At 47.6% G+C, this 27,059-nt stretch overlaps 1 protein-coding gene across 4 annotated transcripts in view; it reads right to left on the minus strand.

Annotated features, from left to right (window-relative positions):
• LOC139280197 (sperm-specific sodium:proton exchanger-like) overlaps positions 1–27,059 on the minus strand; it is a 654,445-nt gene that overhangs the window by 25,302 nt on the left and 602,084 nt on the right. For all 4 annotated transcript variants that reach the window (XM_070899784.1, XM_070899786.1, XM_070899785.1 and 1 more), the window contains 4 exons: positions 25,743–25,827; positions 12,052–12,117; positions 8,261–8,424; positions 7,491–7,626 (listed from right to left, as the gene is read on the minus strand). In XM_070899784.1, coding sequence (XP_070755885.1) covers positions 7,491–7,626; positions 8,261–8,424; positions 12,052–12,117; positions 25,743–25,827 — 451 coding nt within the window. The remainder of the gene's footprint in view (positions 1–7,490; positions 7,627–8,260; positions 8,425–12,051; positions 12,118–25,742; positions 25,828–27,059) is intronic.

A 27,059-nucleotide genomic window follows, 5' to 3' on the forward strand; every position in this document is an offset into this window, starting at 1 on the left:
GAACTGCTGGATCCAGGAGGATCTCTCCATCTGGCTGGCTGCGGGAGGGAAACAGACCTTTGAAATGCAAATCAGGCCTTGCCGTTCAATTTGGGTGGGCCTGCGGGAATCCCTTCTAACCGCTTCCGAGCTGCCCCCCTCTACTTGTTGCCCAATTAAAATTCTGGCCATTGTATTTAAGGGCTGTGTTTTAAAGCAAAGTTTATGCACAGAAATTGAAAATAACAAAGACTGTGGGGTAGAGCTTGAATTTGTGCAATAGTGAAAAACGAGTGATAGTGCGCGTTGGCAACCCGTTTTACATCTCTCCTGATTTTTATTTCCATTGACTTCATTGACAGCTGCCAGAAACTATGGAGGAACTGGGTTTAGTGCTAAAGCAGGTTTAGCTCCGGTACAATGGAACTCCAGCACTTTTTTCAATCTGAGCCATCTCATTTACGCTGTTAAAATGGGCAGCCTGATCTGAAAATCTAGGCTTGTTTGTTTTCTCAGAAGCTGGTTTTAAAATATTTGTCTACACAGTAGGTGGCAGCAGAACTCCATTCCTTGATAAAAAGACTGGGTGAGTACAGAATACAACACAAAGGTACTGGGAGTCCGCTTAGGAAACGTGATCAAAGAGATGGGGGCATGACAGACGAGGTATAGAGGAGGCGACGTAAATACAACACTGTCTACCTGCAGTCTACATCGCTGATCCTGACAGAGTTTGAAGGGTCAGGGACAGTAGGTCTGGGATGGGTTGGGGCATATGTGGGGAACCTTCATATCAAAGAGGCCACAAGCACCAGCCTAAGCTTGCCAGACCGAGTGAGGAAAATGTATTTTCTGTTGCTGTTGTTCCAGTGGAAGGTGGATTCTTCACTCAACATACTGAAGAGAATGATTTACAAAAAGAAATGGCTACTGGATGGGGCACATCATACTGGTACACTGTTAGTCTCAAAACAACTCAACCTGACAGGAGCTTAGCAACTAAAAGCAGATCTTGGGAAGTATGCCACGTAATTATTAAATGTTTTGATGACTAACAATAATTAATCTGTTTTTGTCAATTAGCCTCATTATCACAAGCACAGAATGGGACACATTAATAACTATAAGCAGCTGGTTTAGATTATCAAACTAACTGCACTTCGCAATAGCTTGTGTCAGTCGTACTAAAAAAACTAAATACACTACATACATATATACACACACACACATATATATATATATATATAAAAACTCTCCCAACACTTTCAGTAATTTTAAACAACTATTTATATCCATAATTTTCAGAGGTATTTATACTGAAGTATAATGAATCATTTTATATACAAAACAGTCACCTCAGACACCTGCATGTTTCTGTGTTTTGGGGTGCTTGACTGTAATTACACTTCATCTCAGAATTATTGATATTAACTCACATTCTTTCAGTATTTACAAAGGTTTTCCAGCTTATAGGGCCCAAGTTTCCACACGATAAAAAACGGGCGCCCCTCCGAGCTGGGCGCCCGTTTTTCGCACCTAAAAAAAACCCGCGCTATTCTCGAGCGCCTTGCAGCTCCATGTCTGCCTGGCGCGGCGTGCAGGGGGCGGAGCCTACCACTCGCACCGATTTTGTAAGTGGGAGGGGGCGGGTACCATTTAAATTAGTTTTTTTCCTGCCGGCAACCCTGCGCGTGCGCGTTGGAGCGTTCGCGCACGCGCAGTGTGCAGGAAACATTGGCACTCGCCCATTTTTGTAGTTCTTTGTAGCTGTTTAATTTTTGAACATCTTTTAATAAAAGCACATTGCCATCAGCACATCAGCACTGAGGCTTCTTGCAGCAGTGAGAAGCCGTCGGGAATGGCTGCTCAACTTCTGAGGCTTCTTGCAGCCTTCTCACTGTCTCCTTCCCGGCCGCCGTCTGGAACGGCTTCCTCCTCCTCTCCCTCTCTTCTTTCCTCCCCCCCCCCGCTGCGTTCGGTCGATCGGGCCCGCACTCCCGCTGTCTGTCTATAACGGCTTCTTCCTCTCCCCCCCCCCCCCCCCCCTCCCCCCCCCCGCTGCGTTCGGTCAATCGGGCCCGCACTCCCGCCCGCCGTCTGGAACGGCTCCCCCCCCCCCCCCCGCTGCGTTCGGTCGATCGGGCCCGCACTCCCGCCCGCCCGCCCACCGTCTGGAATGGCTTCCTCCCCCCCCGCTGCAGTCAGGCGGGCGGGAGTGCGGGCCCGATCGACCTCCCTCCCTCCCGCCGTCGGGAACGAACGAACGAACTTGTGAGGCTGGCTGAAGCACTTTCAGACAGGTAGGAAGATGGTTTATTTAATCTTTTCTTTGCTTATAAATGTTTATTCAGGTTGGATTTATTTGTATAATATTTGTGGAAGTATAAATAAGGATTTATTTAGAATTTAATGGCTTCCCTTCCCCCCCCCCCCACCACCTCGTTCTGGACGCCTAATTTGTAACCTGCGCCTGATTTTTTTATGTGTAGACAAGGTTTTTTCAGTTCTACAAAAATCTTCACTTGCTCCATTCTACTTTAGTTTGGAATACGTTTTCACTGTGGAAACTTTCAAATCAGGCGTCAGTGGCCGGACACACCCCCTTTTGAAGAAAAAATTCTGTTCCAAAGTATTCTACCTGACTAGAACTGCAGAAAAAAAAATGTGGAGAATTGCGATTTCTAAGATAGTCCGTTCTCCACCAGTTGCTCCTAAAAATCAGGCGCAAATCATGTGGAAACTTGGGCCCATAGTGTCCAACCGTACGTGTGGGAGTGGGAGCCATTTTCAGAATTAACATGCTTACTAGTAATTCTTAAAATGGAGCCCAAAGCAGCACCTTATTCACAACAGTCTGCCATTTCGGTTCTGAAAGCAGTTTGCACTCTCTTGCCAAAAGTACAGAACGTCGTTGTGCAATCAGGGTTATAAGAGTAATTTTCATTGTAGTGTCTGGTCGCAAACCAACATAAATGTTAGTGATCTGGCAGCTATTTAAAGAAAGATCCCACTGCCTTCCTTCAGATGTCCCGTTCGTAGAATCAGAGAAATTTACAGCACGACAGAAGGCCATTCGGCCCATCGTGTCCACGCTGGCCAAGAGCTATCCAGCCTAATCCCACTTTCCAGCTCTAGGTCCGTAGCCCTGTAGGTTACGGCACTTCAGGTGCACATCCAAGTATTTTTTTTTAAAATGTGGTGAGGGTTTCTGCCTCTACCACCCTTTCAGGCAGTGAGTTCCAGACTCCCACCCTCCTTCTGGGTGAAGAAATTTCCTCTCATATCTCCTCTAAACCGGCCCCCAATTACTTTAAATCTATGTCCCCTGGTTGTTGACCCCTCTGCCAAGGGAAACAGATCCTTCCTATCCACTCTATCCAGGCCCCTCAATTTTATACACCTCAATCAGGTCTCCCCTCAGCCTCCTCTGTTCCAAAGACAAAAGACCCATCATCTCAGATCTTTCCTCAAAGCCAAATTCTCCAGTCCAGGCAAAATTCTTGTAAATCTCCTCTGCACCCTTTCCAGTGCAATCACTTCTTTCCTGTAATGTGACGACCAGAACTGCACACCGTACTCCAGCTGCGGCCTAACCAGTGTTTTATACAGTTCAAAGATAACCTCCTTGCTCTTGTATTCCATGCCTCGACTAATAAAGGCAAGTATTCCATATGCCTTCTTAACCACCTTATCTACCTGGTCTGCTACCTTCAGGGATCTGTGGACCTGCACTCCAAGGTCCCTCTGTTCCTCTATACTTTTCAGTGTCATACCATTTAATGTGTATTCCTTTGCCTTGTTAGATCTTTCCAAATGCATTACCCCACATTTATCCGGATTGAATTCCATTTGCCACTGTTCTGCCCACCTGACCAGTACATTGATATCTTCCTGCAGTCTGCAGCTTTCTTCTTCATTATCAACCACACGGCTAATTTTAGTATCATCTGCAAACTTCTTAATCATACCCCCAACATTCAAGTCCAAGTCATTGGTAGGTACCACAAAAAGCAAGGGACCCAGCACTGAGGCCTGCAGAACCCCACTGGAAACAGCCTTCCAGTCACAAAAACAATCAACCACCATTACCCTTTGCTTCCTGCCTCTGAGCCAATTTTGGATCCAACTTGCCACTTTGCCCTGGATCCCATGGGCTTTTACTTTCGTGACCAGTCTGCCATGTGGGACCTTATCAAAAGCTTTGCTAAAATCCATATACAATGCATCGTACACACTGCCCTCATCGACCCTTCTGGTTACCTCCTCGAAAAATTCAATCAAGTTAGTCAGACACGACCTTCCCTAAACAAATCCATGCTGACTGTCCCTGATTAATCTGTGTCTTTCCAAATAAAGATTTATCCTGTCCCTCAGGATTTTTTCCAATAATTTTCCCACCACTGAGGTTAGGGTGACTGGCCTGTAATTATTCGGTCTATCCCTTTCTCCCTCTTTAAACAAAGATACAATATTAGCAGTCATCCAGTCCTGGCACTGCACCTGTAGCCAGAGAGGATTGGAAAATGATGGTCAGAGCCTCTGCTATTTCCTCTTTGGCTTCTCTTAACAGCCTGGGATACATTTAATCCGGGCCTGGGGATTTATCTACTTTCAAAGCTGCTTAATACTTCCTCTCGCACTATGTTTATCTCGTCTAATATTTCACACTCCTTCTCCCTCATTGCAAAGTCTGCAATGCCCCTCTCTTTTGTGAAAACAAATTCAAAGTATTCATGAAGAATCATACCCACATCTTCTGCCTCCACACACAGATTTCCTTTGTGGTCTCTAATAGGCCCCACTCTTTCTCGAGTTATCCTCTTGCTCTCAATGTATTTATTAAACATCTTTGGGTTTTCCCTGATTTTATTTGCCAACATTCTTTCATGCTCTCTCTTTGCTTTCCTGATATATTTTTTAATTGCACTTCTTTATACTCTTCTAGAGTTTCTGCAGTGTTGAGTACTCGGTATCTGTCATAAGCCTCCCTTTTTTCTTTACCTTACCCTGTATGTCCCTCGACATCCAGGGAGCTCTGGATTTGTTAGCCCCACCCTTTTTTTGAAAAAGGGAACATACTTGCTCTGTACCCTCAGGACCTCCTCTTTGAATGCCTCCCACTGCTCTGACACTGATCTACCATCAAGTAGCCGTTTCCAGTCCACTTTGGCCAAATCCCATCTCAGCTCAGCAAAATTGGCTTTACTCCAATTGAAAACTTTTATTCCTGGTCCACCTTTGTCCTTTTCCATAACTACCCTAAATCTGACTGAATTATGATTAGCACCAAAATGCTCTCCCCACTGATGCCCCTTCCACCTGCCCCTCTTCATTCCCCCAAACCAAGTCCAGAACCGCCCCCTCCCTTGTTGGGCTTGTTACATACTGGCTAAAGTTGTTCCCCTGAATGCATTTTAGGAATTCCGCACCCTCTGTACCATTCACACTGCTTTTTTCCCCAGTTAGTATTAGGGTAGTTGGAATACCCCACTATTACAGCTCGATAGTTTTTGCACTTTGCCCACATATTTGTTCTTCTATCTCCCTCTGACTGTTTGCGGGTCTATAGTACACTCCCGTATGGCCTCATTTGATAACCCCTCTAACATACCATCCCTTCTCACAGCCGTAATTATTTCTTTAATCAATACTGCGACTCCCCCTCCTTTTTTTTTTTACCCCCTCTCTATCCCGTCTGAAAACCGTCACCAGGAATGTTGAGCTGCCACACCTGCCCTTCTTTCAGCCATGTCTCAGTAACAGCGATATCGTATTCCCAAATGTCAATCTGTGCCCTCAGCTCATCTGCCTTACTCCCTATACTCCTTGCATTGAAGTATATACCATTTAGTATCGCCAAACTCCCCTGTTGTCTATTTCCCAGCCCGTGTTTCCTCAGTCTTCCAAATACACTTTCTACTTCTACGCTGCCCAATTCCAGCTTTGCTTCTCTCCCCACTGAACCTATTCTCCGGTTCCCACCCCTCCGCCAAGCAAGTTTAAACCTTCCCCAACAGCACCAGCAAACCGTCCCGTGAGGATACTGGTCCCGGCTCTGTGGAGTTGCAACCCGTCCGGCTTGTACAGGTCCCACCTCCCCCAGAAACGGTCCCAATGCCTCAGGAATCTAAAGCATTCCCTCCTGCACCATCTCTCAAGCCCTGCATTCATCTTCTCTATCCTCCTATTTCTGTACTCACTAGCACGTGGCACTGGGAGTAATACGGAGATTACTACCTTTGAGGTCCTGCTTTTTAATCTCTGTCCTAGCTCCCTAAACTCTGCCTGCAGGACCTCATCCCTCTTTCTACCTATGTCATTGGTCCAATATGGACCACAACCTCTGGCTGTTCTCCCTCCCCCCAGAATGTCTTGCTCGGTGACATCCTTGACCCTGGCACCCGGGAGGCAACATACCATCCTGGAGTCACGTCTGCCGCAGAAACGCCTGTCTGTTCCCCTGACTATCGAATCCCCTACCACTATAGCTCTTCCATTCTTCTTCCTCCCCCCCTGTGCAGCTGAGCCACCCGTGGTGCCGCAGACTTGGCTCTGGCTGCACTCCCCATAGGCACCATCACCCTCACCGGTACTCAGAACAAAATACCGGTTGGTTGGTCTGCTCAGAAAAGCAGGTTAAGCTCAGAAATCAGCGTGATCGGTGCAGTTAAGTCAAATGGTGAAGTCACTGCCTGCCAAACATGGATAAAGATAGCCCTTATCTATCAAAGGACAGCTTAGAGCCGAGTGCACATAGCATGCCATATTATGACCCACAGGGACCTGTGAAAGCTCGTCAAGCACGAGGCTCGTTAATTGGGGCTAGGCCGCAGAATGCTGTCTGAACTCAAACAATCCGGACGCTCACTGCTTGAAATGGATACAGCATGGAATTCCCTTCACTCAAGTTGGGTCTTTGCTCTTAAAATATATTCATTTTTCGATTTGCTGCAGCAGGAGATGTCCTGCACACTTTACAATTTGGAGAATCAGATCAATGTTAAGTGTTGTTAATGGTACAAGTGTGACTACACAGTCCCCCGACCCCAATGCTGCTCCTTCATGAACAGGAACGGTTCCACTCAGCCCTCAGTAAATGTGCAGCTAGTCTGTGACCACAGGTACAGAATACCGAGAGCTGTGTGCCACCCAAGTACTCTGGTGAGCAGCAATCTTTTGTGACAGTGATCACATAGCGCACAGGTACCTTGCGTTGGCAGTGGGCTTCCTGTTTTTGCATGCATGGTCATAGCTGCAACATATAGTACGCTGGTAAAACATTGGCAGGTGTGTGCATTTGGATCGTCCACAAACAGTCCCAGGATGCCTTGTATTCGTCCTCTGTGATGCAACCCCAAGCTTACGGTCAAAAAGTTACAGTACACGGACTATGCTTGCATCTGTGCACATACAGAGGTTGAACTCCAAGTCATACTAGTGGGCACACATTTCATGAACTTCTGGACCCGTGTGTTTTCATGTCTGAATGAAAGTCAAAAGAATTCACAAACCTGAAGAAATATCAGCCATGTAGCTGTTGAGCCCTGCTGGGGATGGTCCATCATCAGAGGGTTTGGAGTACAAGGGTGGCGTTCCCTGAAACTTTGTGATCATTTCATTTAGCAAACCAATGATATCTGTCTTTGGCTAAAGAGTAAAAAAAATTAAATTAGTGTACATTTTTAAAGAAAAGATAGCTAATTTCCTCTCCTTTGGGTCACATCACACGTGTGTAGTAGAAAGGGCAGACGGGCCTCGGTGACTGGGGAATGGGACCAGTATGTCTGCCGCCAGTTACCTTCGGGTCTGTCACTGGTCGGTTGGTACTACGAGAGCTCGGCGTGACTCTCTCTCTCTCAATTTCTATCTTACTGGGAAATACCGGAGACAGACCAGTCAGATTCAGAATTTTCTCACCGTGAATCTCCACATTACCCCATCCAAGTCACAGCCTGGGTTCTGGTCTGTGGGTAGTCAGAATGAGGACATATGGACAATTGCTGACACCCCGACAAAGCAGCGGCTTGTATATGTTGCTCAGAGCATGCAGATCAACACTAAATGCCATTGCCCGCCTGCTGACCAAGCACTTCCCTTGCAGACCATGCTCTGTGCCACTATCCCTGCATTGAGCGTCGTGTTGCTGGATCGGAAGAGTAACACTCTATGCCCATATCACTGGTCCCTGCTGACAGAGACTGTTCATGTGCCAAAGTTCCCCTGTGTTATTGCTCACTCTGGTGTAATAGCCAGCATTCTGCTGGCGGCTCTGGTTTCTTACATGACTCCAGTGCTGCAGGTACGGTAAATAAATGCGTCCTTGCACATCCACGTGTTTCCCCTCGTGAATAACCATGTTCGAAGTCGGTCTCAGGAAGCACAAAGGGGGACCAAAAGGATGAGAGTCAAGAATCCACATTCGGATGGGAATATTATAGGAAGATCCTGTTTAACCAAGCAAAGAAAAGCAGATCTTAGATTTATATTTTGTTACACAAACTGCACAATTAACAAAAACCCTGGAATGTCTGGCTTGTACCTCTGCCAATGGCGCACTGACTGGTGTGGACCAGACAGGTTTCGGTTCAGCTCTCTGTCAATGCTGAGATCGCTTACCTTAACTGTGGCAGTAGTTGGGATACTACATTTGGCCTCGGTGTTCCTTTTGGGAAGGAATCAGCAGCCAATCACCATCCAGTTACAGTTGCTTCAAAATGCACATGTAGACATGGAGTATGAAAGGATTGGGTTTGTCTACGATGCATCTCATGGTAAATAGTTTTGTTTATTTGTTCCTGGGAGGTGGGTGTCGCTGGCAAGGCCAGCATTTATTGCCCATCCCTAACTGCCCTCGAGAAGGTGGTGGTGAGCCGCCTTCTTGAACCGCTGCAGTCCGTGTGGTGAAGCTCCCACAGTGCTGTTAGGGAGGGAGTTCCAGAATGTTGACCCAGTGACAATGAAGGAACAGCCGATATATTTCCAAGTCAGGATGGTGTGTGACTTGGAGGGGAACGTGGAGGTGGTGGTGTTCCCATGTGCCTGCTGCCCTTGTCCTTCTAGGTGGTAGAGGTCGCGGGTTTGGGAGGTGCTGCTGAAGAAGCCTTGGCGAGTTGCTGCAGTGCATCTTGTAGATGGTACACACTGCAGCCACGGTGCGCCGGTGGTGGAGGGAGTGAATGTTTAAGGTGGTGGATGGGGTGTCGATCAAACGGGTTGCTATGTCCTGGATGGTGTCGAGCTTCCTCAGTGTTGTTGGAGCTGCACTCATCCAGGCAAGTGGAGAGTATTCCATCACACTCGCTGCAGAATACCCAGCCTCTGACCTGCTCTTGTAGCCACAGTATTTATGTGGCTGGTCCAGTTAAGTTTCTGGTCAATTTATTGCCCATCCCTAACTGCCCTCGAGAAGGTGGTGGTGAGCCGCCTTCTTGAACCACTGTAGTCCGTGAAGCTCCCACAGTGCTATTAGGGAGGGAGTTCCAGGATGTTGACCCAGTGACGATGAAGGAACAGCGATATATTTCCAAGTCGGGATGGTGTGTGACTTGGAGGGGAACGTGGAGGTGGTGGTGTTCCCATGCGCCTGCTGCCCTTGTCCTTCTAGGTGGTAGACCCCCCTAGGATGTTGATGATGGGGGATTCGGCGATGGTAATGCCGTTGAATGTCAAGGGGTGGTGGTTAGGCTCTTGCTTGTTGAAAATAGTCATTGCCTGGCACTTGTATGGTGCAAATGTTACTTGCCACTTATTAGCCCAAGGCTGAATGTCGTCCAGGTCTTGCTGCATGCGGGCATGGACTGCGTCATTATCTGAGGAGTTGCGAATGGAACTGAACACTGTGCAGTCATCAGCGAACATCCCCACTTCTGATCTTATGATGGAGGGAAGGTCAGTGATGAAGCAGCTGAAGATGGTTGGGCCTAGGACACTGCCCTGAGGAACTCCTGTAGCGATGTCCTGGGGCTGTCCTGGGGATTGACCTATAACCAGCACAACCATCTTCCTTTGTGCTGGGTATGATTCCAGCCAGTAGAGAGTTTTCCCCCTGATTCCCATTGACTTCAATCTTATTAGTAGGGCTCCTTGATGCCACACTCTGTGAAATGCTGCCTTGTGTCAAGAGCAGTCACTCTCATCTCACCTCTGGAATTCAGCTCTATTGCCCATGTTTGGACCAAGGCTGTAATGAGGTCTGGAGCCGAGTGGTCCTGGCGGGTATCGGTGAGCGGGTTTTTGGTGAGTAAGTGCCGCTTGATAGCACTGTTGACAACACCTTTCATCACTTTGCTGATGATTGAGAGTAGACTGATGGGGCGGTAATTGGCCAGATTGGATTTGTCCTGCTTTTTGTGGGCAGTTGTGGACATTCCTGGGCAGTTTCCCATATTGTCGGGTAGATGCCAGTGTTGTAGCTGTACTGGAACAGCTTGGCTAGAGGCGCGGCTAGTTCTGGAGCACGAGGATTCAGCTCAACAGCCTGGATGTTGTCGGGGCTCATAGTCTTTGCTGTATCCAGTGCACTCAGCTATTTCTTGATGACATGTGGAGTGAATTGAATTGGTTGTTCAGTGATGGTGGAGGCCTCAGGAGGAGGCCGATATGGATCATCCACTTGGCACTTCTGGCTGAAGATGGTTGCAAACGTTTCAGCCTTGTCTTTTGCACTCGTGCTGAGCTCCGCCATCACTGAGGATGGGGATATTGACGGAGCCTGCTCCTCCCGTTAGTTGTTTAATGGTCTCTTGTTGGCAGTCTCCTTGCGTGGATCAGGAAAAGAGCTGGTCATCCCTTAACTTACTGGAGGAGGCGATCCATACAATCAATTCCCTGCAAGATGAACATTTCACATGGCGGCCATTATGCTTTGCTGAGAGGCGTGGCGGGGCGGGGGAATCAGAGGACCGACATGCCCAGGAACCACACCCATCAAAAAGCACGTTTAGGAGAGGAAGGAAGGACGTTAGGAGGAAACAAAGAGCTGGTTGATGTCCTGTGTAGCAAATCTCAGATGTTCCTGTGTCTATACAATGTAAGGATGGGATCACAAGCAAATCATTCAGGCACAGCGTATGCAGCACTATCCGTACGTCAGATGTGGATTGGAATGGATTACCCACAATGATTTTTACTAAGTGAGTGAATCCTGAATTAGTGTTTTTTTGTAATAAATGTGATATATCACACGCTGACCAGTCAGATTGTGGCAGGCAATCACTATTACATGGACAAAGGAGAATGACTCACTTTAGGCTGTAACGCAACAATGATTAGGATCTGGAATGCATTGTCTGATACAGGGGTAGATACAGATTCAATCCTAGCCTCCAAAAGGGAATTGGATAAATACTTGAAGCAGAAAAAACTGCCGGGGAAAGAGCGGGGGAGGGGGACTAACTGGATTGCTCGTGAACAGAGCCGGCGCAGACTGGTTGGGTCGAATAGCCGCCTATTCTACGATTCTAATGTCATGGCCTTGTGACCGAATGGTGATACGGCACCAAGATCATATAGGCACATGTGGAGTAGTCGAGAGATTTATTACACCCGAGCCGAACCAGCAGTTTCCTCTCAATATTCCCCCTCCCCTGAATGTGCGTTTTGCTGGGTATGGTTCAAGTGCTTGGCTATACTGTGCCCACATGACTACTACATGATGATTGCAATAAAACCTAATGATAGCGAGGTGAAATGTTATTATATCCTCATAAATATGGAAAAGCAGTCAATGATAGATTGTTTTTTTGGACTTGGACGTTGTCTGGAAAGACTGGAATGATGTAACGTTGGGTACAGGTCTGTCACTAATGATGGGAAAATATGAGGTGATGAATTAAGAGTGTGTCACACGATTGGTAATGCACAACTTAAAGCATCTTTGTTTGAGATACATATTTGCCCTTTAGCACATTGTACCACATCTAGTAACACTGGATTCTTCAATAGGTATAATCCCCTGCAGATAGGATAAGGTTTACCTTAGCATCTAAAGGAACAGTTCTGCTCTGACAGGGTGGGGCTTACTTTGATATCCAGCAGAACAGTTCCCCTCTCGGACATGGGAGGGGAGCTTACCTTTGTATCCAACAGGAATGGTTCCGATCAGGTTCAACAGATCTTTCTGGGAGCCATCACTGAAAGCTGTAATTTAAACAGAAGTCTTATTAGTCCCAGTCGGCTGCTGGAATCCCACGGGAACAGAGTGTAAAATACTCACTTAGTGACTTACGTGTTTTCATCACAAGACATGGCTGCTTGTTCACAAACATGATATTCAGAGACCATGACTGAAATTAAACTCAGGCAAATCACACATGAACTGGAAGAGAAGCATGTGCTGGCTGGTGCGTCTGACAGGTCTGTGCCTGAGCAAAGCGCTTGTGTCTGGCTCAACTTTGCCTCGTTTTTTTTTTAGTCTAATTTCCTCCTCTCCTCCCCCATAGGTGGAGTCCCACTCGAGACTTGAGCACAAAAATCAAGGCTGATTGTCCAGTGCAGTGTTGAGGGAGTGCTGCACTGTCGGAGGGGCCATGTTTCAGATGAGAAGTTAAAACCGAGGCCCCATTCTCTCTCTCATGAACATAAAAGATCCCGTGGCACTATTTCAAAGCAGAGCAGTGGAGGTATCCCAGGTGCCTTGGCCAATATTTATCTCCACACCAAAATCTTTAAAAACAGATGATCTGGTCATTATCACATTGCTGTTTGTGGGAGCTTGCTGTGCGCAAACTGGCTGGCACAATTCTGACATTACAACAGTGACTATACTTCAAAAAGTATTTCATTGGCTGTAAAGCGCTTTGGGACATGCTTAGGTTGTGAAAGGTGATAGGTCGTGGAAAATAAATGCAAGTCTTTTTGTTCTGCAGGCACTGGCAGCGATACAGCACCTTGCCCAAGTGACCAGACGATGAACACTGGAAGACTGAAGCACGATCCTGTCCTGGGCTGCCACCCACACACACACTTTACAGCAGGAATCACGGCTATCACAAGCGAGAACCTTGGCTAATTATTTTTTCCTTTCCTAGTGGAACAGGGCTGAGGTGTTGAACAACCATCGACCAGTGCAGCCGTCATTAAGCAGTCAGGCCATTTTTTACATTCAAACTGCTGCTCTGGTTGATATGCGCCAACAGCACAAGGCAAGGAATGAATTGGAGCGCTTCTGGTCTATTCCTACCTCGGTTTCCAAGTGTAATTTTGGGATCTGACAAGAGTTTTTTGGGTCTGCCCATCAGTGCTGCCTTCATCATCATCATAGGCAGTCCCTCAGAATCAAGGAAGACTTGCTTCCACTCTTAAAATGAGTCCTTACGTGGCTGAACAGTCCAATACGAGAACCACAGTCCCTGTCACAGGTGGGACAGACAGTCGCTGAGGAAGGGGTGGGTGGGACTGGTTTGCCGCATGCTCCTTCCATAGAAACATAGAAAATAGGTGCAGGAGTAGGTCATTCGGCCCTTCTAGCCTGCACCGCCATTCAATGAGTTCATGGCTGAACATGCAACTTCAGTACCCCATTCCTGCTTTCTCGCCATACTCCTTGATCCCCCTAGTAGTAAGGACTTCATCTAACTCCTTTTTGAATATATTTAGTGAATTGGCCTCAACAACTTTCTGTGGTAGAGAATTCCACAGGTTCACCACTCTCTGGGTGAAGAAGTTTCTCCTCATCTCGGTCCTAAATGGCTTACCCCTTATCCTTAGACTGTGACCCCTGGTTCTGGACTTCCCCAACATTGGGAACATTCTTCCTGCATCTAACCTGTCTAACCCCGTCAGAATTTTAAACGTTTCTATGAGGTCCCCTCTCATTCTTCTGAACTCCAGTGAATACAAGCCCAGTTGATCCAGTCTTTCTTGATAGGTCAGTCCCGCCATCCCGGGAATCAATAACGGCAGTAATTATGGGGGATTTTAACCTACATATCGATTGGTCAAATCAAATCGCAGGGGGTAGCCTGGAGGAGGAATTCATAGAATGCATACGGGATTGTTTCTTAGAACAGTATGTAACAGAGCCTACAAGGGAGCAAGCCATTTTGGATCTGGTCCTGTGTAACGAGACAGGAAAAATAAACGATTTCCTCGTAAAAGATCCTCTCGGAATGAGTGATCACAATATGGTTGAATTTGTAATACAGATTGAGGATGAGGAAGTTGTGTCAGAAACGAGAGTACTATGCTTAAACAAAGGGGACTACAGTGGGATGAGGGCAGAGTTGGCTAAAGTAGACTGGAAACAAGGACTAAACGGTGGCACAATTGAGGAACAGTGGAGGACTTTTAAGGAGCTCTTTCATAATGCGCAACAAAAATATATTCCAGTGAAAAAGAAGGGCGGCAAGAGAAGAGATAACCAGCCGTGGATAACCAAGGAAATAAAGGAAAGTATCAAATCAAAGACCAATGCGTATAAGGTGGCCAAGGTTAGTGGGAAACTAGAGGATTGGGAAGATTTTAAGCAACAGCAAAGAATGACTAAAAAAGCAATAAAGAAAGGGAAAATAGATTACGAAGGTAAACTTGCGCAAAACATAAAAACAGATAGTAAAAGCTTTTACAGATATATAAAACAGAAAAGAGTGACTAAAGTAAATGTTGGTCCCTTAGAAGATGAAAAGGGGGATTTAATAATGGGAAATGTGGAAATGGCTGAGACCTTAAACAATTATTTTGCTTCCGTCTTCACAGTGGAAGACACAAAAACCATGCCAAAAATTGCTGGTCACAGGAATGTGGGGAGGACCTTGAGATGATCACTATCACTAGGGAGGTAGTGCTGGACAGACTAATGGGATTGAAGGTAGACAAGTCCCCTGGTCCTGATGAAATGCATCCCAGGGTATTAAAAGAGATGGCGGAAGTTATAGCAGATGCATTTGTTATAATCTACCAAAATTCTCTGGACTCTGGGGAGGTACCAGCGGATTGGAGAACAGCTAATGTAACGCCTCTGTTTAAAAAAGGGGGCAGGCAAAAGGCAGGTAACTATAGGCCGGTTAGTTTAACATTTGTAGCGGGGAAAATGCTTGAAACTATCATTAAGGAAGAAATAGCGGGACATCTGGATAGGAATAGTGCAATCAAGCAGACACAGCATGGATTCATGAAAGGGAAATCATGTTTAACTAACTTACTGGAATTCTTTGAGGATATAACGAGCATGGTGGATAGAGGTGTACCGATGGATGTGGTGCATTTAGATTTCCAAAAGGCATTCGATAAGGTGCCACACAAAAGGTTACTGCAGAAGATAAAGGTACGCGGAGTCAGAGGAAATGTATTAGCATGGATAGAGAATTGGCTGGCGAACAGAAAGGAGAGAGTCAGGATAAATGGGTCCTTTTCCGGTTGGAAATCAGTGGTTAGTGGTGTGCCACAGGGATCAGTGCTGGGACCACAACTGTTTACAATATACATAGATGACCTAGAGAAGGGGACAGAGTGTAGTGCAACAAAATTTGCAGATGACACTAAGATTAGTGGGAAAGCGGGTTGTGTAGAGGACTCAGAGGCTATAAGGAGATTTGGATAGATTAAGCGAATGGGCTAAGGTTTGGCAGATGGAATACAATGTCGGAAAGTGTGAGGTCATCCACCTTGGGAAAAAAAAACAGTAAAAGGGAATATTATTTGAATGGGGAGAAATTACAACATGCTGTGGTGCAGAGGGACCTGGGGGTCCTTGTGCATGAATCCCAAAAAGTTAGTTTGCAGGTGCAGCAGGTAATCAGGAAGGCGAATGGAATGTTGGCCTTCATTGCGAGAGGGATGGAGTACAAAAGCAGGGAGGTGTTGCTGCAACTGTATAAGATATTGGTAAGGCCGCACCTGGAGTACTGCGTGCAGTTTTGGTCACCTTACTTAAGGAAGGATATACTAGCTTTGGAAGGGGTACAGAGACGATTCACTAGGCTGATTCGAGAAATGAGGGGGTTACCTTATGATGATAGATTGAGTAGACTGGGTCTTTACTCCTTGGAATTCAGAAGGATGAGGGGTGATCGTATAGAAACATTTAAAATCATGAAAGGGATAGACAAGATACAGGCAGAGAGGTTGTTTCCATTGGTGGGGGAGACTAGAACTAGGGGGCACAGCCTCAAAATATGGAGGAGCCAATTTAAAACCGAGTTGAGAAAGAATTTCTTCTCCCAGAGGGTTGTGAATCTGTGGAATTCTCTGCCCAAGGAAGCAGTTGAGGCTGGCTCATTGAATGTTTTCAAGTCAAAGATAGATAGATTTTTAAGCAATAAGGGAATTAAGGGTTACGGGGAGAGGGCGGGTAAGTGGAGCTGAGTCCACGGCCAGATCAGCCATGATCTTGTTGAATGGCGGAGCAGGCTCGAGGGGCTAGATGGCCTACTCCTGTTCCTAATTCTTATGTTCTTATCAGTCTGGTGAACCTTCGCTGCACTCCCTCAATAGCAAGAATGTCCTTCCTCAGGTTAGGAGACCAAAGCTGTACACAATACTCCAGGTGTGGCCTCACCAAGGCCCTGTACAACTGTAGCAACACCTCCCTGCCCCTGTACTCAAATCCCCTCGCTATGAAGGCCAACATGCCATTTGCTTTCTTAACCGCCTGCTGCACCTGCATGCCAACCTTCAATGACTGATGTACCATGACACCCAGGTCTCTTTGCACCTCCCCTTTTCCTAATCTGTCACCATTCAGATAATAGTCTGTCTCTCTGTTTTTACCACCAAAGTGGATAACCTCACATTTATCCACATTATACTTCATCTGCCATGCATTTGCCCACTCACCTAACCTATTCAAGTCGCTCTGCAGCCTCATAGCATCCTCCTCGCAGCTCACACTGCCACCCAACTTAGTGTCATCCGCAAATTTGGAGATACTACATTTAATCCCCTCGTCTAAATCATTAATGTACAGTGTAAACAGCTGGGGCCCCACTAGTCACTGTCTGCCATTCTGAAAAGTCCCCATTTACTCCTACTCTTTGCTTCCTGTCTGACAACCAGTTCTCAATCCATGTCAGCACACTACCCCCAATCCCATGTGCTTTAACTTTGCACATTAGTCTCTTGTGTGGGACCTTGTCGAACGCCTTCTGAAAGTCCAAATATACCACATCAACTGGTTCTCCCTTGTCCACTCTACTGGAAACATCCTCAAAAAATTCCAGAAGATTTGTCAAGCATGATTTCCCTTTCACAAATCCATGCTGACTTGGACCTATCATGTCACCTCTTTCCAAATGCACTGCTATGACATCCTTAATAATTGATTCCATCATTTTACCCACTACCAATGTCAGGCTGACCGGTCTATAATTCCCTGTTTTCTCTCTCTCTCCTTTTTTAAAAAGTGGGGTTACATTGGCTACCCTCCACTCTATAGGAACTGATCCAGAGTCAATGGAATGTTGGAAAATGACTGTCAATGCATCCACTATTTCCAAGGCCACCTCCTTAAGTACTCTGGGATGTAGTCCATCAGGCCCTGGGTATTTATCGGCCTTCAATCCCATCAATTTCCCCAACACAATTTCCCGACGAATAAGGATTTCCCTCAGTTCCTCCTCCTTACTGGACCCTCCAACCCCTTTTATATCCGGAAGGTTGTTGGTGTCCTCCTTAGTGAATACCGAACCAAAGTACTTGTTCAATTGGTCCACCATTTCTTTGTTCCCTGTTATGACTTCCCCTGATTCTGACTGCAGGGGACCTACGTTTGTCTTTACTAACCTTTTTCTCTTTACATATCTATAGAAACTTTTGCAATCCGTCTTAATGTTCCCTGCAAGCTTCTTCTCGTACTCCATTTTCCCTGTCCTAATCAAACCCTTTGTCCTCCTCTGCTGAGTTCTAAATTTCTCCCAGTCCTGGCCAATTTGTATGCCACTTCCTTGGCTTTAATACTATCCCTGATTTCCCTTGATAGCCACGGTTGAGCCACCTTCCCTTTTTTATTTTTACGCCAGACAGGAATGTACAATTGTTGTAGTTCATCCATGCGGTCTCTAAATGTCTACCATTGCCCATCCACAGTCAACCCCTTAAGTATCATTCGCCAATCTATCCTAGCCAATTCACGCCTCATACCTTCAAAGTTAGCCTTCTTTAAGTTCTGGACCATGGTCTCTGAATTAACTGTTTCATTCTCCATCCTAATGCAGAATTCCACCATATTATGGTCATTCTTCCCCAAGGGGCCTCGCACGAGATTGCTAATTAATCCTCTCTCATTACACAACACCCAGTCTAAGATGGCCTCCCTCCTAGTTGGTTCTTCGACATATTGATCTAAAAAACCATCCCTTATGCACTCCAGGAAATCCTCCTCCACCGTATTGCTTCCAGTTTGGTTAGCCCAATCTATGTGCATATTAAAGTCACCCATTATAACTGCTGCATCTTTATTGCATGCACCCCTAATTTCCTGTTTGATGCCCTCCCCAACATCACTACTACTGTTGGAGGTCTGTACACAACTCCCACTAACGTTTTTTGCCCATTGGTGTTCTGCAGCTCTACCCATATAGATTCCACATCATCCAAGCTAATGTCCTTCCTAACTATTGCCTTAATCTCCTTCTTAACCAGCAATGCTACCCCACCTCCTTTTCCTTTTATTCTATCCTTCCTGAATGTTGATTACCCCTGGATGTTGAGTTCCCAGCCCTGATCATCCTGGAGCCACGTCTCCGTAATCCCAATCACATCATATTTGTTAACATCTATTTGCACAGTTAATTCATCCACCTTATTGCGGATACTCCTTGCATTAAGACACAAAGCCTTCAGGCTTGTTTTTTTAACACCCTTTGTCCTTTTAGAATTTTGCTGTACATGGCCCTTTTTGTTCTTTGCCTTGGGTTTCTCTGCCCTCCACTTTTCCTCATCTCCTTTCTGTCTTTTGCTTTTGCCTCCTTTTTGTTTCCCTCTGTCTCCCTTAATTGGTTCCCATCCCCCTGCCATATTAGTTTAACTCCTCCCCAACAGCACTAGCAAACACTCCCACTAGGACATTGGTTCCGGTCCTGCCCAGGTGCAGACCGTCCGGTTTGTACTGGTCCCACCTCCCCCAGAACCGGTTCCAATGCCCCAGGAATTTGAATCCCTCCCTGCTGCACCACTGCTCAAGCCACGTATTCATCTGCGCTATCCTGCGATTCCTACTCTGACCAGCACGTGGCACTGACTCGAGATGATCAGCTGCCTTAGAGGTTTGATGGCACTAGCACTTCAGAAAATGGGATGGAAGTTACAATAAATCGGTGAAAGAATTCAGCCAATGAGCATGAGCAGCCCTGTGTCAACACCGTACACACGGACAATGTGACATCACCTCACGGGGGGGTGACTTATACTGTCCCTCAATGCCACAGTGATGCAAGCAAGCCATGCTGAGCTCCTCACAAGGACTGTGTAATGATGACTTCACAGAGAGAGAGAGAGATCAGTGGCTGCATTACACACCAGAGGCAGGCTTTTACATCTATTTTAAGTCGAACTTTGAATCAAGTGCCCCCTTACAAATTAACAAATGATACTTTCTAAATAGTAAACGGTCAAATTAAAATTTGGTTGCCGGGGATGATGATGCACTCCAGTCCCTCCGGTGCCCACCTCTCGCGGAAGGCCGCGAGCGTACCGGTGGACACCCTGGCTCGGATGTAACCGTGGAAAAGAGGCAGGCAGTCGGGCTGAACGACCCCCTCGACTGCCCGCTGCCTGGACCGGCTGATGGCCCCCTTGGCCAGGCCCAGGAGCAGTCCTACGAGGAGGCCCTCTGACCTGCCCGTTCCCCTCCACACAGCGTGCCCAAAGATCAGGAGTGTGGGACTGAAGTGCAACCAGAATGTAAGGAGCAGCCCCTTCAAATAATGGAACAGGGGCTGCAACCTCGCACACTCAACATACACGTGGAACGCGGACCCCTTCCAAGCCGCAGAAATTGCATGCGGCCCGGGAGTCCGTGAACCGATTTTAAAACCTATTGCACGGACTGCTCCGTGCAACACTCCTCCAGGCCAAGTCCCCAATAAATAAAGGGGAGGACTCCGGCATAGCGTGCACTCCATTGGGGACCCCCGCCTCTTCTGGACGGCAAGATGGTGCGCCATGGCGTGTCTGGACGCAGACGAGAATGGCAAAGTGGAGAGTGTGCAAGAGCAGCCCATAAAGGAAATCCCTCCCTCTGTGCAGAACTGCAAGGCACGGAGGGGATTTCCCGGAGCAGGCGTTTACAAGAGTGATTGAAGTGAATCAATGTAAGCCAATAGGGCTCTTCAACTTCACGCAGAGGGGATTGCTCAGAAATAGAAAGCTCCTGGCCCCGAGTTGCCACAGAGAAGGCACTGCCCCTTCATGTGATATGGGTAAGAGCTATACAACGTGTGAGATACAAAGCTTTGTGTACGTGCTTGAACAACTGTTTTGTCTGCTGATGTCTCACAGTCGATGTTACACAAGAACATAAGAAATAGGAGTAGGCCATCAGGTCCCTCGATCCCTCTCCGCCATTCAGTTTCATGGCTGATCTGATCCTGCCCTCAACTCCACTTCCCTGCCCGCTCTCCATAATCTTTCACTCCTTTATCTTTCAAATATCTGTCTATCTCCACCTTAAATATATTCAAAGACCCAGCCTCCACAGCTCTCTGGGGCAGAGAATCCCACAGATTTACAACCCTCTGAGAAGAAATTCCTCCTCATTTCCGTTTTAAATGGGCGACCCTTATTCTGAAACTATGCCCTCTAGTTCTAGATTCCCCTTTGAGGGGAAACATCCTCTCTGCATCTACCGTCAATCCCCCTCAGAATCTTTTCCGTTTCAATAAGTTCACCTCTCATTCTTCTAAACTCCAATGAGTCGAGGCCCAACCTGCTCAACCTTTCCTCATAAGACAACCCCCTCATCTCAGGAATCAAACTCGTGAATCTTCTCTGAACTGCCTCCAATGCAAGTATATCCCTCCTTAAATACGGAGACCAAAACTGTACGTAGTACTCCCGGTGTGGTCTCACCAATACCCTGTACAGTTGTAGCAGGACTTCTCTGCTTTTATACTCTATCCTCCTTGCAATAAAGGCCAACATTCCATTTGCCTTCCTGATTACTTGCTGTACCTGCATACTAACTGCATGTTTTATGTAGAAGGGCCCCCAGGTCCCTCTGTACTGCAGCATTTTATAATCTCTCCCCATTTAAATAAGAATTTGCTTTTTTATTCTTCTTACCAAAGTGGATAACCTCATTTTCCCACATTATACTCCATCTGCCCATTTTTTGCCCACGCATTTAGCCTGTCTATATCCCTCTGCAGATTCGTTGTATCCTCCTCACAATTTGCTTTTCCACCTATCTTTGTATAGCAAATTTGGCTACATTACACTCGGTCCCTTCATCCAAGTCATTAATATAGATTGTAAATAGTTAGAGCTGCGTCTAGTTCCAATCCCATTTAGGGATTCTTTGCACAAGTTTGACACATTGACTAAACATGGATACTTCAACACTTTTGTTAATAAAACTGTACACAATTTTCTCCCCTCCTCTGAAGGGATCTGACTTGTGGATCAAGGCAGTCATTTCAAACTAACCGTTCTGCCTTGCAAAGACCATCTTGAAACATGTACTAATCAAATCATTTATTCAGTATGTTAACCAGATAATCGTGCAGTTAGCTTGGTGAAAAAGACATGTGATTAGACTTAATCATGATAGCTTGAACCACATAATCAATAGTTTTTTAGTTCGTTCACGGGATGTGGGCATGGCTGACAAGGCCGGCATTTATTGCCCATCCCTAATTGCCCTTGCGAAGGTATCTTTTTGAATCGCTGCAGTCCATGATACTTTGTAGTTTGGTACAACAGTGTCTCGCTAGGCCATTTCAGAGGGCAGTTAAGAGTCAACCACATTGCTGTAGGTCCGGAGTCACATATCAGCCAGGCCGGGTAAGGGCGGCAGATTTCCTTCCCCGAAGAATATTAGTCAACCAGATGAGTTTTTACAACAATCCGGTAGTCTCATGGTCACCACTACACCAAGCTTTTTAATTCTAAATTTTTATTTAATTAACTGAATTTAAATTCCTCAGCTGCCGGATTAGTCCAGGACCCTGGATTACTAGTGTAGTTACATAGGGCCCAAGTTTCCACAAGAAAAAAAACGGGCGCCCCTCCGAGCTGGGTGCCCGTTTTTCGCGCCTAAAACGGCACCTAAAAAAATCCTCGGTATTCTCCACCGACTTACAGGTCCTATGGCCCTCGGCGCAGCCGGCACGAGCTGTGGGGGGGGCGGAGCCAGGTCCCTGCGCTGAAAACAGTGCCGGGACCTCTGCACATGTGCGCTACAGTCGGCACGCAAGTGCAGTAGCTCCAGGCGCCGAACTGTGTGGGAGGGGCCCGAAGCACGCAACCCCTAGCCCTGGCCCAATGGCCTCACTGGGGCTGCGTGAATGAGGCTCCTCCCACGGCCAGCTCCTGCTCCCCGCCCGACCAGACCCGACACTCGCTCCACCCCCCCCGCCGACCAGACCCGACCCGACACCCACTCCCCCCCCCCCGCCCCGACCGAGACCCGCTCCGCCCCGACCCGAGACCCGCTCTCCCCGCCCCGACACCCGCTCCTGTTCCCCGACCCCCTCCCCTCTCTTCTCCTTCCTTCCTCCCTCCCTCCCTCCCCCCCCCTCTCTCTCTCCCTCCCTCCCTCTCCCAGCGGCACGAACAGCTGCAGAATTCTCCCTGGCTGAAGCACTTTCACACAGGTAGGAAGATGGTTTATTTAATCTTTTCTTGGCTTATAAATGTTTATTCAGGTTGGATTTATTTGTATAATATTTGTAGAAGTATAAATAAGGATTTATTGTCGAATTTAATGAGTTCCCTTCCCCCCCCCACCTCGTTCTGGGCACCTAATTTGTAACCTGCGCCTGATTTTTTAATGTGTAGAACAGGTTTTTTCAGTTCTACAAAAATCTTCACTGGCGTCATTCTACTTTAGTTTGGAGTACATTTTCACTGTGGAAACTTTCAAATCAGGCGTCAGTGGCCGGACACGCCCCCTTTTGAAGAAAAAATTTTGTTCTAAACTAGAACTGTTCTACCTGACTAGAACTGCAGAAAAAAAAATGTGGAGAATTGCGATTTCTAAAATAGTCCGTTCTCCACCAGTTGCTCCTAAAAATCAGGCGCGAATCATGTGGAAACTTGGGCCCATAACCACAATGCTACCGTACCCCTATATAGTCAACAATAAGATAGTTTGAGTAGGTTTTCAGCTTTGTAGCATGTGTGTTTTTTTTTAATTGCTTGAAAAAATATAAGTCTTGTATGTTTGAGAAAAGATAAGTTGTTCCTTCTCAAGAAGAGATGGGCAAGCAGTTGCTGATCTAGACCTTAGTGGCTGGGGGTAACATATTAGCATTATCTGTGCGGCCCCCAGCCTGCGAGCACCACTAGAGCGGGCCAGGGAGCGGATGGAGCAGCGTGGAAGCCTGGTCCAGCAGACTGAGCGGCCCCCGGCCTGCGAGCACCATCCGAGCTGGCTGGGGAGCGGAAGGAGCAATTGCTGATCTAGACCTTAGTGGCTGGGGGTTATATATTGGCAAGGATAGAGGACTGGCTAACGAACAGAAAACGGAGAGTCGAGATAAATGGGTCATTTTCCGGTTGGCAAACAGTAACTAGTGGGGTGCCGCAGGGATCAGTGCTGGGGCCTCAACTATTTACAATCTATATTAATGACTTGGATGAAGGGACCGAGTGTAATGAGCCAAGTTTGCTGATACAAAGATGGATGGGAAAGCAAATTGTGAAGAGGACACAACGAATCTGCAAAGGGATATAGACAGGCTAAGTGAGTGGGCAAAAATTTGGCAGATGTCGTATAATGTGGGAAAATGTAAGGTTATCCACTTTGGTAGGAAAAATAAAAAAGCAAATTACTAGTTAAATGGATAGAGGCTACAAAAATGCTATGGTACAGAGGGATCTGGGGGCACTTGTGCATGAAACACAAAAAGTTAGTATGCAGGTACAGCAAGTTATCAGGAAGGCAAATGGAATGTTGGCCTTTATTGCAAGGGGGATTGAGTATAAAAGCAGGGAAGTCCTGCTACAACTGTGCAGGGTATTGGTGAGGCCACACCTGGAATACCGCGTACAGTTTTGGTCTCTGTATTTAAGGAAGGATATACTTGCATTGGAGGCTGTTCAGAGAAGGTTCACTAGGTTGATTCCGGAGATGAGGGGGTTGACTTACGAAGAAAGGTTGAGCAGGTTGGGCCCATACTCATTAGAATTTAGAAAAATGAGGTGATCTTATTCAAATCTGAGGAGACTTGACAGGGTAGATGCAGAGAGGATGTTTCCCCTCGTGGGGGAATCTAGAACTAGGGGGCATAGTTTCAGAATAAGGGGTCGCCCATTTAAAACGGAGATGAGGAGGAATTTCTTCTCTGAGGGTCGTGAATCTTTGGAATTTTCTACCCCAGAGAGCTGTGGATGCTGGGTCATTGAACAATAAGGGAGTCAAGGGTTATGGCGAGCGGGCAGAGAAAGTGGAGTTGAGGCCAAGATCAGATCAGCCATGATCTTTATTGAATGGCGGAGCAGGCTCGAGGGGCAAAATGGCCTACTCCTATCTCTTATGTTCTTAAAACAATACCTTACACAGAGACTCATGTCTGGGTCTAGGTATGAGCATATATTCAACAGCTGTTGGAAATGGCAAGGGAGTTGAATAAAGAAAGGTTAACGGTCAACAACTTGGACTGAAGTAACCGTTGGACATATGTTACCTGATCTCGGTCCCACCGTTGGTAGCCTTGTATTGGCCCCTTCTAACTAAGAGATACGAACGAGGAAACTGTATGGGCCAATGCTTGCCGATTATCGGCATCATTCTGTTATAAAGATGAGCGCAAAATGCACGCTTTTCAGTGGAGATATCATGTGACTGAGACACAACAGCTTGGAACAACTGCGCTGACGCCAGAATACAACTCTACTCCGAAAACCAGTCGGGTGAGCTTTATCACTGTTTGATGCACTGTACATGACTCTGCTCCTGTTCCAAATAAAGGACTCGACTGTTACCAACTGGTCTGTGTCAGACTTTGCTCGATCGTTCTGCACGGAGGCACAAAGGCCTTCTGGGATTATTTAATTACAGCAGCCTGTCTGTCGCGATTCCCAGGGACCCCTTGTTGTTGAACTTGAGGTCATGTCGTCTTTGTGCTCTCCGTCGGGGAACATTACAACACAACACCTCAACCCAGCAGCTATTCTTCATTCTGGAGCTGAGAGTAGGTGTTGGCAGGCCATTCAACTGTGGGGAAACATCACAGGCAAATGCAAACCCAATCTTTTCCTTACCCGACATCCACCTACATCCAACAGGGTTTAGTGGATAGTCATCAGGGACAAAGAGCATGAGCTGACTTTTCTCTTCTCTAGCCCAGTGACACGGGTACCAGTCGTGGCACCGTTTACCACCTAGCTCCGCACAGATGAGGGATTGAACCCAAGAAATAAATTATTTTCTTTTCCTCAGTGTGATATACCATCCCATGGTTGGTAGCACACAGATCAGTCATAGGCTTCCACCAGTCTTGCCCTCTAGCCTGATCGCTTCAAGTCACTGCAGGCAGCCCTGCGAGTATATACTCTCAGCACCTCCTTCAGTGGATTCACCATGCTGAGACATCACCGGCTTAGGATTAATGACAGGTAGCCATAAAAAAGCTAGAAGCTTCCAAGTGTTTGATTTAAAGGCTTACTGTAGGTGTCCAGTGAAGATTTCAGTTCAGGAAATTTTTTGTGCACATTCTTCAGCTCCTCAATGGTCAGATCCCGGAATTTATACTGAAAGAAAAAAGTTCAATGTCAATCTGAACAAGACCGAGTGCAGCCTATACATTATCCAGCCCCCGCCCTCGTGTGTATCTCTCAATCTCTATCCATTTCTAAATTTCTCCCTCAGTGTGTTTGAGTGTCTGTATATCGATTGTCTCCCATTCCCCAGTATCTGACTCAGGACCTCCATATCTGTCTCCTTCAGAGTGTGTGTCAATCCCCCTCCCCCCCAGGGGTGGGGAGGGAGGTTCCCTACCTCCAGGCAGGCAGGCTGGTCACTCTCTGCCCTCCCCCGCCCCGCCTCCCCCTCCCCACGCCCCCACTCTCTCCCCCACACTCTCTCTCGACCTCCCCCCACTCACTCTCTCTCCCCTCTCCCACCCACACACTCACTCCCCTCACACTCCCCCCTCCGCCAGTCCCCTCTCGACCTTCCCCCCACACTCTCCTCCCTCTCCCCCCCCCCCCCTCACTCTCCTCCCTCTTCCCCCGCCCCCTCACTCTCCTCCCTCTTCCCCCGCCCCCTCACTCTCCTCCCTCTTCCCCCGCCCCCTCACTCTCCTCCCCCCCCCTCTCTCCTCCCTCTTCCCCCCCCCTCACTCTCCTCCCTCTTCTCCCCCCCCTCACTCTCCTCCCTCTTCTCCCCCCCCTCACTCTCCTCCCTCTTCCCCCCCCTCACTCTCCTCCCTCTTCCCCCCCCCTCACTCTCCTCCCTCTTCCCCCCCCCTCACTCTCCTCCCTCTTCCCCCCCCCTCACTCTCCTCCCTCTTCCCCCCCCCTCACTCTCCTCCCTCCCCCCCCCCCCTCACTCTCCTCCCTCTTCCCCCCCCCCTCACTCTCCTCCCTCTTCCCCCCCCTCACTCTCCTCCCTCTTCCCCCCCCTCACTCTCCTCCCTCTTCCCCCCCCTCACTCTCCTCCCTCTTCCCCCCCCTCACTCTCCTCCCTCTTCCCCCCCCCTCACTCTCCTCCCTCTTCCCCCCCCCTCACTCTCCTCCCTCTTCCCCCCCCCTCACTCTCCTCCCCCTTCCCCCCCCTCACTCTCCTCCCTATTCCCCCCATCACTCTCCTCCCTCTTCCCCCCCCTCACTCTCCTCCTCCCCCCTCACTCTCCTCCCTCTTCCCCCCCCCTCACTCTCCTCCCCCCCCTCGCTCTCCTCCCTCTTCCCCCCCCCTCACTCTCCTCCCTCTTCACCCTCCCCTCACTCTCCTCCCTCTTCCCCCCCCTCACTCTCCTCCCTCT

Source organism: Pristiophorus japonicus, chromosome 14 (assembly GCF_044704955.1).
Source record: "Pristiophorus japonicus isolate sPriJap1 chromosome 14, sPriJap1.hap1, whole genome shotgun sequence".
Lineage (NCBI taxonomy): Eukaryota > Metazoa > Chordata > Chondrichthyes > Pristiophoridae > Pristiophorus > Pristiophorus japonicus.